This window comes from Aedes albopictus, chromosome 2 (genome assembly GCF_035046485.1).
Source record: "Aedes albopictus strain Foshan chromosome 2, AalbF5, whole genome shotgun sequence".
NCBI lineage: Eukaryota > Metazoa > Arthropoda > Insecta > Diptera > Culicidae > Aedes > Aedes albopictus.
The window spans coordinates 269,594,135-269,609,387 of NC_085137.1; the positions used below are offsets into that span (position 1 = coordinate 269,594,135).

A 15,253-nucleotide genomic window follows, 5' to 3' on the forward strand; every position below is an offset into this window, starting at 1 on the left:
TTATTTTTTTTTAATTCGGCTAGTAGTTTCAGCTGCAATATTCTTAAAAATTCCACGGAGGATCCTTTCGAGTCCGACTGACTAATAAAATATGCATGCTGCCCAGGGGCAGAATTTCAAACCAAGTATCTCATCAATTAAGAATACAGCCTCTCCAAGATTGCAGAATTCTGAGCTATGAGATTTTCAAAATTTACGTGATTACTGGTGCCACCTAGAGGCAGAATTCTGACACAAGTGTCCCATTTTGTGCAAGTCTATGTCATACTGATCACCGAAGACACCAACTTTCTAAGTAATCAGGATTCTGAGCTATGAGATTTCTAAAATTTGCATGTTCGCCAGCGCCGCCTAGTGGCAGAATTGCGAAACAAGTGTTTATTTTTATGTAACTTTATGTCACTTTGATCAACTTTTCCAAAGACACCAACTTTCTAAGTTATCTGGATTCTGATATATGAGGTTTTGAAAATTTACATGCTCACTAGTGCCGCCTAGTGGTAGTGTTTATGTAAGTTTATGTCACTCTGATCAACTTTTCAAAAGACACCAACTTTCTGAGTTATCGGGGGGAGCGACACTAGTTTTGCCAAGCCGAAAAACCGCCAAACAAGTCGAAAAAAAATACGAAAAAAACCAGTAAACCCCGCCTAGTGGCAGAATTGCGAAACAAATGTTTATTTTTATGTAAGTTTATGTCATACTGATCAACTTTGCCGAAAACACCAACTTCCTAAGTGTTGCGGCCAGTCCTAGCCACGGATTTTCGGACTCTCTATTGAGCAAACTCGTTATTGCGGTGGAGTATGCTATTAGCTGTAATTCAATGTAATTAATGTCGTTACAGTCTTAATTTTAGTCCATGTCTACTTACAAGTTCTAGTCCTTTCCGTTATTTATTTGTCCGTGTCTAACTAGACCTGCAACTGTCCTATCACTATCCTGTATATCGTTAAATGTCTATTTGTTATTTATTTTATCTGTTTAATTCAATTTGTGGTACTTACAAAGTGTTATTTGTTCGTATAATCGTTGTAAATACAGTACAATTCAATATTTATTTTAATGTAATACGCGTGGTACAAATTCAATGGTTTTTCGTTTTACGATTCAATCTGTTTTGTGTAAATTACGTGTGTGTGTTTCGTTTGTCAAGATTGTCATTCATCTGTCACCCTGACGTTCTGAGTTTGAGGTCAAACCTGATTTACCGACTGGTGGCAGTGCTGCCGGGTGATCGGTTTCTCCAACATTCCCCGACCCGTATTGCTGGCAACTTCCTGCAGCTGTACCGTTCTTCATCACCTCGAGCACCACTAAACCAGTAACAGACCTCTGCAGCAATCCGTAGATAGTCTGGACGTCAGCTCGTCGTACAACGCCATCTGCGCCCTTGTAGATCTTCACTATTTTGCCCCGTTTCCAGCTGTTCCGTGATCCTGCGTCTACAACCATCACCAGATCTCCAGGTTGTACAGGTTTGGCGTCCGTCAACCACTTCGACCGGCAGTTGATGATAGGCAGATACTCTCTTATCCACTTGGCCCAAAATTGATCCAAAAGGTATTGGATTTGATTCCAATTGGTCCTTAAAGCTGCACCGTTGGCTATCGGAAGCTGAGGCGGTTGTACCACTCCGCTGGAGTTCAACAATAAGAAGTGATTTGGTGTAATCGCTTCACCATCTTCGCATTCTAACGGCACTTCAGTTAGCGGGCGGGAGTTGACTATAGATTCTACCTCGGTTAGGTACGTGTAGAACGTTTCTTCGTCCGGTTTTCTTCCTGCTGAAATTGTCCTCAGCGCCGTTTTCACCGATTTCACGAGACGCTCCCACGCTCCACCCATGTGTGGCGTAGCAGGCGGGTTGAAGCGCCATTGTGTATCGGCATTGGTGAATGTTCCAACTAGGTCCTTGTTAATGCTGGCTATTTCCTCCCTCAGCTCTCTGCTTGCGCCGATGAAGTTAGTCCCCTGGTCGCTATATATTTCCAGCGGTGATCCTCGTCTCGCTATAAATCTACGAATAGCCATCTTGCAGCCTTCGGTTGACAGGCTGCCGACTACCTCGAGATGCACAGCTCGTACCGTAAGGCATGTAACAAGCATCACCCATTTTTTCACCTCGTACCTCCGAATTCGTAGCGAGAATGGCCCGCAGTAATCCACGCCGATGTACGTGAATGCACGGACGTAAGGAGTCACCCGAACTTCTGGAAGTGGAGCCATTTTGGGAAAGCGTGGGCTGGATTTGTAGACAGTGCACCATGCGCACTGTTTTGCAACCTGTCGAACCATGATTCGAAGGCTAGAGATGTGAAATCTTTGGCGTATTTCGTTGATAACTGTTTGGCCATTTCCGTGTGCGAATCGCTGATGGAACGATAAGACGAGCAATCCGGTAAAAGGATGCTTCTTAGGCAGAATTACCGGGAATTTCGCCGCATACGAAGCATGTGGAGCGTTTCCTAATCGTCCATCCAACCGAATAACTCCAGCCTGGTCGATGAAGCAACATAGTTTACGTAATGGACTGGTTTTCCCAAATTTTCTACGTTCATGGGTTTCTAGCTGCTGATTGACACGAAGTGTATGCAGTTCATCAGGGTAAACTTCTGCTTGAACCCAATGCCATAGTGTAAACTCCGCTTCCTGAATTTCTTGGCGAGACAATATTGCAGACGCAGGAACTTCAGCTACGAATCTTCTTCTGGAAACAGCGATAAAACGGCGCACATACGCAACGGTTCTAACCAAACGTTGAAGACTGGAGAACCTTGTGAAGTCGACAATTGGTTCCTCTGCCGCTCTGTGGTGCGCGTGTACTGGTCGTTGTTCTTCCGCTGTATCGGCTTCCGGGAGCTCCTGTTTCGGCCACTCCGATTCTTCTTTGCAGAGGAACTCTGGCCCACAGAACCATCGGCTGTTCTCGCTTAGGTTTGGCCCGTTTCCCCATTTGGTCGCTTCGTCAGCAACGTTGAGGCGCGATGGAATCCATCTCCATTCTTCCAATTTGGTCTCGTCTAAGATTTCGCTTATCCGAAACGCAACAAACTGCCGGTAATTGCGTTGATCTGATTGGATCCATGACAGGACGGTTCTTGAATCGCTCCAAATAACCCGTCGGCAGACAGGCAGCGTGTGACTCTGCTGGATGGACTTCATCAATCGTGTACCGATGACCGCTGCCTGGAGCTCCAAACGCGGTATTGATAGCGGTTTTAGCGGAGCCACCTTTGTCTTGGACGAAACAAGCGCGCATCGGAATCCCCTTTCCTGATCTTCAATCCGGAAGTAAGCGACGCAAGAGTAGGCCGTCTCGCTGGCATCCACAAACACATGAAGCTGTAGACTCCGAAGACTGCCGACACTGTAGTTTGGAAAGTAGCATCGTGGTAGTTCGAGTTGAGGTAGCTGTTGAAGAACTTGAATCCATCGACGCCAAGTTTCGTGAAGTTTCTCGGGAATTGGATCATCCCAACCAATTTTGGTCCGCCAAATGTCTTGTACCAAGCACTTTCCGTGGATCACGAACACCGCGACTAATCCCAGAGGGTCGAAAACACTCATGACGACTCGAAGAACTTGCCTTTTTGTCGGCACGCTCGTCCCACTGATCAACGATTGGATGTCGCTCCGAAAATTCACAGCGAAAGTGAAAGTGTCCTCCTTCGGTGTCCAACTCATTCCCAGCACCCTTTCAGTCTCCGATCCTTTGCCGACTGTGAAACTCTTCGTAATCTGCTGGCCCGGATCCCCGACCCGTTGAAGGACCAGCTCTGAATTTGACAGCCAATTCCTAATATCAAATCCGGCCTTAGCATGAACGGTCTTCACATCGAGCGCCAGTCGAACAGCTTCTTCCTCACTATCTAGACTGTCCAGATAGTCATCCACGTAATGGCACTCTATGATGGCTACCGCAGCCTCCGGGTACTGTTCGCTCCACTCTTCAGCGTTCCTGTTCTTGATGTATTGGGCCGACGAAGGTGAGCAGGTCGACCCGAAGGTTGCCACGTCCATGACGTATTCCTTGCATGCTTCACCAGGTTCATCTCGCCATAAAAATCTTTGAGCTTGACGATCTTGTGGACGAATTTGGATCTGGTGAAACATCTCCCTGATGTCACCTGCTATGGCGATTTGTCGTTGCCGGAAACGATACAGCACTGTTGAGAGCGACGCAGTCATGTCTGGACCCTTCATCAGCATGGAGTTGAACGAGATCCCTTCAATTTTAGCTGCGGCATCCCAAACGACCCGTACCCTGCCTGGTTTGTTCGGGTTTGTCACAACCCCTAAGGGCAAACACCATACCCGTCGAGGATCGCTGTTGTTCGCCTCCACCTCGGTTAACTCGTGCGCATATCCTTTGCGTTGGTAATCTTTGATTTGCTGCTTAACGTTGCTGTACAGCTCGGGGTTCTTACTAAGTCGCCGTTCCAAACACTTGAGACGATGCTCTGCCATAGCCCGGCTGTCCGGGAACTCGACGTAGTCATTCCTCCATAGGAGACCAGTCTGGAATCTTCCAGATGACGTGCGGATGGTCGTTTCCTCCATGATCGTCCGAGCCCTTCGTTCGTCCTCTGCTTCGATCCTCGTTGCAACTGCGACGCCGACACTTTCGATCGAGAAGAACTCTTTGACTTTTTCATGAAGTTTTTCGTCAGCTGATCGGGCGCAAATGTGTAGAAGTCGATGGGATGGCTCGCCGAATCCTTCCACGTTCCCGTAGATCGTCCATCCAAGCCTAGTTTTGGTGGCAACTGGCTCGAACTTCTTCCCTTCCCTTTTCTTGAGCGTCACCAGTAAATTGGCGTTGTCTACGCCAATTAGAATACGCGGAACCGTGTTGTCGTAGCTTGCCACCGGAAGACCCCGCGGGTACTCGTACTTTTCCGCTAGCTCTAGATATCGTAACGATTGTAGAGGTAGATCGAGTTTCTCCACTGTTCGTACATCCTCCAAGATGTGTTTCCGGTTGGAGTCGACACCAGATACCTCAATCTGCAGCAGTCGAGAGTTCGCCTCCGTCCTTGTTATTCCACTTGTCCATTGTAGGCACAGTGGTTCCAGCTCGCCAGTAACGCCAAGTTCATCCGCGAGGTCCTGCTCTACCAATGTGTAGGAAGAGCCGTCGTCGAGGAACGCAAGCGTGCGAATGGATGTTCCATTCGCATGAACGGTGACCGGAATGATTCGGAAAAGTGTGGGACGAGACTGATGACGGTGAACACCTACGGTACCAGTTACTTTGGGCTGATCCTTGGCGCTCGACGATGATTCTGGTCTTCCCGGATGCAACAGCCTATGATGACGTAGCTCGCATCCATCCATCCCGCACACTGTCGCTTTACATGGCCATTTGCCGTGGCCAATCAAGCAGCGCCTGCACAGGTTCGCCTGATGAACTAACTTCCAGCGGTCGTCGATAGTTGCTTTCAGGAAACTGCGGCAGTCCTTCACCTTATGCGGTTCTTTCTTACACACCGGACACGGCTTAGGGGTGTATGGAGTCCTCGTCTGCCCTGCGCTGCTTCCCTTTCGCTCTTCTCGGTCGTTGTTGCTCACTTCTTCAGTAGAATGAACATTAAGAAAGCCTTTCTCCTTCCCCTTTGGCTTTTCAAACCTTCTCACTGGTTCCGATCCAACAGAAACCTTTGAAGCAGCAAAGACGATCGTTGACATGTAGTTGCCGAACGAGCTCAGGTCTACGGTTGCCAATTGACGCTGATGCAGGGCCCAATCCAGTTTCAAGTTGGTAGGCAGCTTATCTACCAGTTCCTGAAGAAGAGTTGGATTCGATAGGTGCGCCTCCATTCCCATTGATTGCAGGTGGCTGCACAGATTTTGAACGGCAAGTCCAAAACTAATTAGGGTCTCCAGCTTGTCTGCCTTCGGTGCTGGTGTTGACTGAACCTTGTTCAACAAGCTACGAACGATGAGCTCCGGACGTCCGAAGAGGGTTTGCAGCGTCATCATAACTTGCGGAACCGACGCAGGGTGCAGGAGATGGCAATGAACCGCTTCCCTGGCGTTCCCTTTAAGGCTGCGCTGTAGTCTCATCAAATTTTCGCCGTCTGAATAGCCACACATGGCCGTGGAGTTGTAGTAACTGCTGGCGAAGAGTGGCCACTCCGTTGGATCGCCAGAAAACGCCGGCAAATCCTTTGGAACAACGTGCCGAGCTGCAATCTGCTGGGCCGTCGGTCCATCAAGAGGTGCCAATGGCGGCAACGATGATTGAATGCCTATTGGTGGCATCTCGAACCGCGTCATGTCCGGCGGAGGGCGCGAAACCGGAACTGAAGTTGTTGGCTCCGCGGCATTTGGATGGATACCCGCTACCCCGGCGTATACTGGCGCAACGACACGTGGATCACTAGCACTTCGCGTAACACTTGACACATTTTGCCCTCTATCGAAAACCATCGGTGTTGTGATTGGATACGAGTAGCTAGAAACACTCGTAACGCGTTGGTGTGTTGGAGGAAATACAGGGACCAATGGGGTATTAAGAGTGCCTAACGAGTTCGGAGCGTTTTCTACAAATGGCTTGGATAGCAATTGCCTTTGAGATGGATTATTAGGAATAGTTTCTACGTGTGCGAGGCGAGTGAATCTACTTAGGAGCTCGCCGCCGGTTGGCCGCGGAGGGGCGATAAAATGTCCCTGGGAGTCGTTAGTAAATAATGGAGCAGATACTGATAACATACCTTGGCTTAGCGTATTACTATCTACTAATGTTACCGTCTTAGTTGTACTATCGACGAAGGCGCTGGATTCATTTCGCTGTTGTGGTTGGTGCTGACCAGCATTTTTCTGTAGCTGTTGCTCACCTACCTGCTGCGGTAAACAAGTTGAAAACCTATCCCTTCGGCTTGCAGACTGAATGAGAGGAGAAATGACCATATTCAAGGGCGCATGTTGGTCCTTCTGGCGGGAAGTAGGAGGGGAAATATTCAAGGCTGTCAAATCGATGGTCGCTGTAGCTGGAAGATCGATATGGGCATCGACTTGGGATGTGTCCACGGTTTGACCAGCATCCTGGATCGCGGCAGATGTCGTTTTGGGCAAGGTTCCGGTGTTTGACGTGGGACCAGTGGGAATCGTATCAATTCCGGTACCGGTGGCCATGGTCAATTTCTCCTGTTCTCTCACCCAAGTCTGGACTGTGCGTTGAACGCTCCGGGTGCTTCGGCGGCTTCGTACACTCCGATCGTCGTCATCCTCATCTAACTCGGCCCGCAAAAGGTCGAATTTTCGTTCGATGTACTGCTTCTCCAACTCAAGCTTCTCCTGCATCGCCCTTTTCCTCCGCTCCTGTTCCTGCTCCGCAACTCTCTTCTGCATGGCTTCTTCTTCCTCCTGGCGTTCCCTCAGCAACCTTTCCTGGAATGCTTTCTCCTCGGCTAAGCGCTGTAGCTCTAGCTCTCGCCGGGCGGCACGAACGCTGGATGTCGTTGATCTGCACGATCTCGATCCGGCCGGTGGTGGGGGAGGGGCACATCTCACACACGTAAAGGGTTTGTTGCTGATGGTATTATCGACGCCGGCACACGAGAAGTGGATCCAGCTTTCGCAAACGTCGCACTGGACCATCCACTTATCGGCGACATTCGGCCGTGTGCAAAGGGGGCATTCGAAATTGCTCTCATCATTGCCTAATTGTCGCACCACACTTTGTCGTCGGCTTGAAGTAGCCATCTCGGGACACAAATTTATTGCACCGTAACACTAACCTGCTTCGTTCGTGGGAAGATATCTCCACCGAATTGAGGTTAGAACTTCTAATAGTTCTGTTGCGGCCAGTCCTAGCCACGGATTTTCGGACTCTCTATTGAGCAAACTCGTAATTGCGGTGGAGTATGCTATTAGCTGTAATTCAATGTAATTAATGTCGTTACAGTCTTAATTTTAGTCCATGTCTACTTACAAGTTCTAGTCCTTTCCGTTATTTATTTGTCCGTGTCTAACTAGACCTGCAACTGTCCTATCACTATCCTGTATATCGTTAAATGTCTATTTGTTATTTATTTTATCTGTTTAATTCAATTTGTGGTACTTACAAAGTGTTATTTGTTCGTATAATCGTTGTAAATACAGTACAATTCAATATTTATTTTAATGTAATACGCGTGGTACAAATTCAATGGTTTTTCGTTTTACAATTCAATCTGTTTTGTGTAAATTACGTGTGTGTGTTTCGTTTGTCAAGATTGTCATTCATCTGTCACCCTGACGTTCTGAGTTTGAGGTCAAACCTGATTTACCGACTGGTGGCAGTGCTGCCGGGTGATCGGTTTCTCCAACACTAAGTTTTTCAGAATTCTGAGCTATGAGATTTCTAAAATTTGCAAGTTCACTAGCGCCTCCTAGTGGCAGAATTTTGAAACAAGTGTTCATTTTTATGTAAGTTTATGTCATACTGATCAACTTTGCCGAAGACACCAACTTTCTAAGTTATCAGGAGCCTGAGCCATGAGATTTCTAAAATTTGCAGGTTCACTAGCGCCGCCTAGTGGCAGAATTGCGAAACAAGTGTTTATTTTTATGTAAGCTTATGTCATACTGATCAACTTTGCCGAAGACACTATCTTCCTTAGTTATCGGGATTCTGAGATATGAGGTTTTGAAAATTTACTTGCTCACTAGCGCCGCCCAGTGGAGAAATTTCGAACTTCGCAACTCATCGTCAGTAAGTTATTGGCGTACCCAACAACTTTCCCGAAGACACTATCCTTCCAAATGATCAGGGTCTTGAGCTGTCGCATATCGTAACGTTTGCTTGACAACCTGATATGGTTCCTGTAGTGCAATTTAGCATCAAATTGTTGATGGTCCCTGTAGCGGCCAAATTGCTAACTAATCATATGAACCAAAGTTCCAAATGGTAGATCTTATCAAGCCCCAAAATTTTGCCGAAGAAAGTATTGCGTTAACTCTTAACACACCCGAGATAATTGGCCACACCCCCAAAATGCCGAAATCCCATAAGCTCTTAGTCTCCTATTAAGCGGATTCCTATTGCGCCCCCCGACCAGTGCAGTGATCTTATAAGAGTCTCGACTGTACCATTTTTTTAAAATAATCTTTATTAGTATCTCAATCAATTTTTACATTTTTCAACATAATCTAGGTGTTCTGTGTGTTATAAGTTATAACTTATAACACACTATCATCCTAATTTGGTAAAATAAATTGAATGATCATCACGACTACAGCTGCTGGTGTTGTCATTGCGTACAGAAAACGAGTTCGCTCTTTGTCGCGTCACATCTCCACCTGTGGCATCATTCGAGGCGGAGTTTGGATTTGCGCATACTAAGTGCGATGTGCAGTTAACTTATTTTTCGACGGAGCGAAAGCGCCGACGAAAGTGTACACTCTGAAATGATACAACATTGGCGTACCAATGATTTTTTTTTTCTGGAGGGGGCCCAGGGGGGCCTGACTTATAATGACTTTTAAGTGGGATGGGCGCCAGATATGTGGATATGCAAGTCGGCATTGCAGTTTTGAGGAATCAATATGACTGTTTTAGATTTGTTCATAGTTTCGTAAACTATATGAGTATAAATAATTCCTCCAGGATTTTCTTCCGTAGCTTGTTGCACCGATTCCATTATGGATTCTTCAAGAGATTCCTTCGAGAATTCATATATCTTCGAGAATTTGTCCTGTCGGCGTCGGTGGTGTAGTGATAAGCGTGGTTGCCTCTCACCCCAGTCGGTCGGGGTTCAATTCCCGTCGACGCCGATGGGATTTTCTGAGACATAAAATCCGTGATCACGTCTTCCCTCGGATAGGAAGTAAAGCCGTAGGTCCCGGCCCATGTGTTGATGGGTTCGATATACAGGGTGTTAGGTTCCTGAGTGCAAACTTTTTAAAGGATGATAGAGGACCATAAATGGAGAAAAAAATTGTTCTACGCATATGGTCAAATCTCAACCGTTACGTAGTTATTGAACTTCCCATGTTTATGACTCTTATTGCCTTAACTGGCAATAACTTGAAAATGGTCAAACTTATCGAAGTTTTTTTTCCCTTATTCGAAAGATTATTTAATTTTCTTACAAATGGCATCTTTGAATCGATTGGTTTAGTTAAATAACTAAGTTTTCTAGAGCAAAATAGCTGAAAATAGTGAATTTTTATTGGTTTTTGTCAATTATCTTTGAAACATGCGTAATAAATTAAAATTCTTTCTTTGGCAAAGTTGTGACCCCTGTTACACTCTACAATTTGTTCTTTGACACCAAACTTCTATCTCTTATCGTTTTGTTGTAATTTCGATTTAAACATCGCATTTCAGATCATAAATTTGCAACTGTCATGGAAAGCACTTTTTTGCGCATTGTGCCGCACATTTAAATCAAAATTGCAAGAAAACGATAAGAGCTAGAAGTTTGGTGTCAAAGAACGAATTGTAGAGTGTAACAGGGGTCACAACTTTGCCAAAGAAAGAATTTTAATTTATTACGCATGTTTCAAAGATAATTGACAAAAACCAATAAAAATTCACTATTTTTAGCTATTTTGCTCTAGAAAACTTAGTTATTTTACTAAACCAATCGATTCAAAGATGCCATTTGTTAGAAAATTAAATAATCTTTCGAATAAGGGAAAAAAAACTTCGATAAGTTTGACCATTTTCAAGTTATTGTCAGTTAAGGCAAAAAGAGTCATAAACATGGGAAGTTCAATAACTACGTAACGGTTGAGATTTGACCATATGCGTAGAACAATTTTTTTCTCCATTTATGGTCCTCTATCACCCTTTAAAAAGTTTGCACTCAGGAACCTAACACCCTGTATAGGGTCCTCAGGTGTGGTGGCCAGGCTTGTAAACATTCGACACTTATCACTACCTTCGTTTCGTTGCCGCGGTCGGGTGTCAGCTTGCTTTGTTTCATTCGAGCGCGACCGCTACCTCTTACACACAACACGAGCGGCAGAACGAAGATCAATAAACAAAAAAGTGGATCAAATCATCGTCGTCTGACACGATGACATTTGTCTAATTCCAGCTTTTTGCAAGATTTCAGCCAATTTTGATCAAGATTGGTATAATATTAGTTTATTCGTGTGTGATAAATCGATTACGACACATATATTTATCCAAAACAGCTTTCTTTATGGGAAATACAGGAATAACAAAAACCGGACCGTCTCCCGAAGGCGCATTCGTGGTCAAGCGCATTCATTCGACATTTTTGTTTTGTACAGTAGTTTGATCGCTTGTGTTGTGAATGTTGGAGACAAAAATGGCAGCCGAATATCGACGAAAAGGTGTCAAAGACTGTGATCGCTAACAAGACTGTGGTGGCTGTCTCCCTGGGGAATTTAAGGCTTAGCTCCTAGACCCAGCCGACGTAAAAACACCATCGGCGCCGAACGGTGCTAGTTGGCCAGAAAAAAGAAGAAGAGAAGAGAATTTGTCCTGGGATATCTTCAGTGGTTCGTCCTCTTTGAGGTTTCCTTTAGGAATTTCTCCAGAGATCCTTCTGCAGGTATTCCTTCAAAGATGTCTACAGGGATTTCTCCATATATTCCTTCCGGAATTCTGCTAGAGATTGCTCCAATAATTCCATCTGTAATGATTCGAAGTATTTTTGCAGGAATTTATTGAAAAAAATCTTTCAGAAAATTATACAAGCAATTATTTAAAAATAATCCAGGAATTGCTTAAAACATTTGTACATAAATTCCATAGGGGTCCATACAAGTATTCCTACAAAAATTCGCCCAGAAATACTACAGACACGGATTTCTTCAGATTTTTTTCCAGGGATTCCTACAAAAATGCTACCAGGAATTCGCTAAGAAAGCTTTCCTGAGATTCCCTAAGGAATCCCTCATGGGGTTTCTACAGAAATTTCTCCAAGAATTCCTGCAGGGAATCACCCGCGAATTCCCTCTACAATTCTTTCAGAAACAACTTCCGGGATTATTTTAAAAATGCCTGCAAGAACTGTTCTTGGGCTTCCTTCAGAAACTCCTCCAGGAATTAATCCACGATATCAGGATTTCCTTAGGAATTTCAGAAACATCTCTCTTGATTTTTGGCCCAAAGTTACCCCCAGGCCCAATGTCACCCCGACTGGCGGTACGGCATCTTGGAATCCATAAATGGCGTCAAATATCGATTTTTGACTTTAACTCATCAAGCCCCATCTTGGATTCCAAAATGGCGTCGGATACTGATTTTTGACTTCTATTCATCAAGCCCGATCGATAGAAACACATATTGCATGGTGTCAAGACTCAAACTAAAATTCCAGGGCCGCCATCTTAGATTATAGTACGGCATCTTGGATTTCTAAATGGCGTTGGCTATTGAATTTTGACTTCTACTCATCAAGCCCGATCGATAGGTGCTTATATTGCATGGTATCATAGCCCAGCCTACCATTCAATGGCCGCCATTTTGGATTATGGTCCGCCATCTTGGATTCCAAAATAACGTCGGATACTGATTTTTGACTTCTACTCATCAAGCCCGATCGATAGATGCCCATATTGCATGCTATCATATACTCAATCTACCATTTCATGGCCGCTATCATGGATTATGGATTTCAAAATGGCGTCGGATATTGATTTTTGACTTTTACTCATCAAGCCCGATCGATGGATACCCATATTGCATGGTATCATAGCTCAATCTACCATTTAATGCCCGCCATTTTGGATTGTGGTCGCAATCTTGGATTCTAAAATGGCGTCGGATATTGATTTGTGACTTTTACTCATCAAGCCCGATCGATAGATACCCATATTGCATGGTATCATAGCTCAATCTACCATTGCATGGTATCATAGCTCAATCTACCGTTTGATGGCCGCCATTTTGGATTGTGGTCGCCATCTTGGATTCTTAAATGGCGTCGGATAATGGTTTCTGACTTCTACTCATCAAGCCCGATCGATAGATACCCATATTGCATGCTATCATATACTCAATCTACCATTTCATGGCCGCCATCATGGATTATGGATTTCAAAATGGCGTCGGATATTGATTTTTGACTTCTACTCATCAAGCCCGATCGATGAATACCCATATTGCATGGTATCATAGCTCAATCTACTATTTAATGGCCGCCATTTTGGATTGTGGTCGCCATCTTGGATTCTAAAATGGCGTCGGATATTGATTTTTGACTTTTACTCATCAAGCCCGATCGATAGATACCCATATTGCATGGTATCATAGCTCAATCTACCATTCCAGGGCCGCACAGTGGGATCATTCTGAAAAAAAGACGATCAAAACCTCTAAGAGCCGTTAGATGACATTTTAGCATATAGATGTCTTTGGAAGATGTGTTCAGAAATATCGTCTCTATTTTTATGCATATTCACTGTATGGTAAAACTGTAGGGTGAACCCGCGCAAAAAATATTTTTTCAAAATATTTTTTTAGAGGGTAGATGTTTTCAGCAAAGTTGTAGAACAAGTGATTTCAAGTATCTTTGCTGAAGACACCATATAGTTTGGACTTCATTTTTTGGGAGAAAATATGAAAGTTTAAAAAACAACCTCAAAATCAGTTTTTTGAACTTTTCCATGATTATATCGTAAAATTTCAAAGTGATATGTTCTACAAGTTTGTAGATACTACTGGAATACACTATCTTGCCGAAGACACCAACTCTGTAAAATTGAAAATTGCTCCAGTAAACCATTTTTTTTGAAAATTTTTCACTATTTTCACTATTGAATATTTTTTGAATAGGCACTTTTTGGCCTATTTAAATTTCAATGCTTTATCATGTCCATAATAGGCCAAAAGTGACTTAACAATCGGGTCTGATAAGGCACTTTGATTTCTGATGCTATTTTCAATAGGCATTTTTCAATGAAAATATTCACAAATTTCATACAAATCAATTAATACAAACTGAAAACTCACGAAAACTTTTCGACATTAATATTTGTTAATCCAAATAGTATTCTTGTTGAAATAGTCTACATTTCTAACACTGTGGTTGACTTTACTTTGAATAAGTTTTTAACACCAATTAAAAACTGTGTTTTTTATCTAATTTTTTTATTGTAATTTCAAATGCATTTGTTTATGTTACATACATTAATCAATCAACTAAAATGAAACATTGTTACATCACATTGAAATAGCCAGTATCTGTTAGAGATATTCTAGGTTGTAAATCTTACATTATGATGAAAATTCTTCACAGATATTTTATTTAAATTGGTTATGCTGTTTGATACTCTTTAAAATTTATTTTTTCCAGTTTTCAAGAACTGCGTCCGTTAGGTCGATTCCTGTCCATGATTTTCAAAATTCCTTCGTCGTAGACATATTACCTTGGTTCATCCCTTGACAAATCCGCATCAAGATCACGGCTCGATTATGGATACTTTTCCGGAGGAGCCTTTAGTTTTAAGTTAATATTATAACGATTTTTTGAAAAGATAAAAAGGTTTTGTGCCTTTTTGAGAAAGATTTCGTAGATGAGGAAATCACTCAAAGAAAGAGACTTTTGCATCTTTCAAAATTTGTAGTTCAAAATAAATGACACTAACAGTTGAAATAGTCTACATTTTTTTAACTTGTTTTTTTTTTATTCAGAAGTACTACTTGTATGAGCTAAACATAATATCGAAAGGTTGTATGAGATTTGTGAATATTTTCATTGAAAATTACTACTAAAATAGCTTCAGATATCAAAGTGCCTTATCAGACCCGATTGTTAAGTCAATTTTGGTCTATCCTGGACATAATGAACCATAGAAATTTTGACAGCACGGCTGCCAAAAAGTGCCTACTCAAAAAATATTCAATAGTGAGTTTTTAAATCATCTAAAAATTAAAAAAACGATATTTTTTGTCGGGTATTCAATGTAAAGTCAACCACAGTGTTAGAAATGTAGACTATTTCAACAAGAATACAATTTTGATTAACAAATATTAATGTCGAAAAGTTTTCGTGAGTTTTCAGTTTGTATTAATTGATTTGTATGGAATTTGCGAATATTTTCTTTAAAAATGGCTATTGAAAATAGCATCAGAAATCAAAGTGCCTTATCAGACCCGATTGTTAAGTCACTTTTGGTCTATTATGGACATGATAAAGCATTGAAATTTTGATAGCACGGCTGCCAAAAAGTGCCTATTCAAAAAATATTCAATAGTGAAAATAGTGAAAAATTTTCAAAAAAATCGGTTTACTGGAGCAATTTTCAATTTTACAGAGTTGGTGTCTTCGGCAAGATAGTGTAT

The 15,253-nt window shown here is 43.1% G+C and overlaps 1 protein-coding gene across 1 annotated transcript; it reads right to left on the minus strand.

Moving 5' to 3' along the window:
- Positions 1-1,164: 1,164 nt before the first annotated feature.
- Positions 1,165-7,710, minus strand: LOC134286538 (uncharacterized). The gene has a single exon (XM_062848162.1). It carries the CDS (start codon positions 7,708-7,710, stop codon positions 1,165-1,167), a length of 6,546 nt encoding a protein of 2,181 aa, XP_062704146.1.
- Between the last annotated feature and the right edge of the window lie 7,543 nt (positions 7,711-15,253).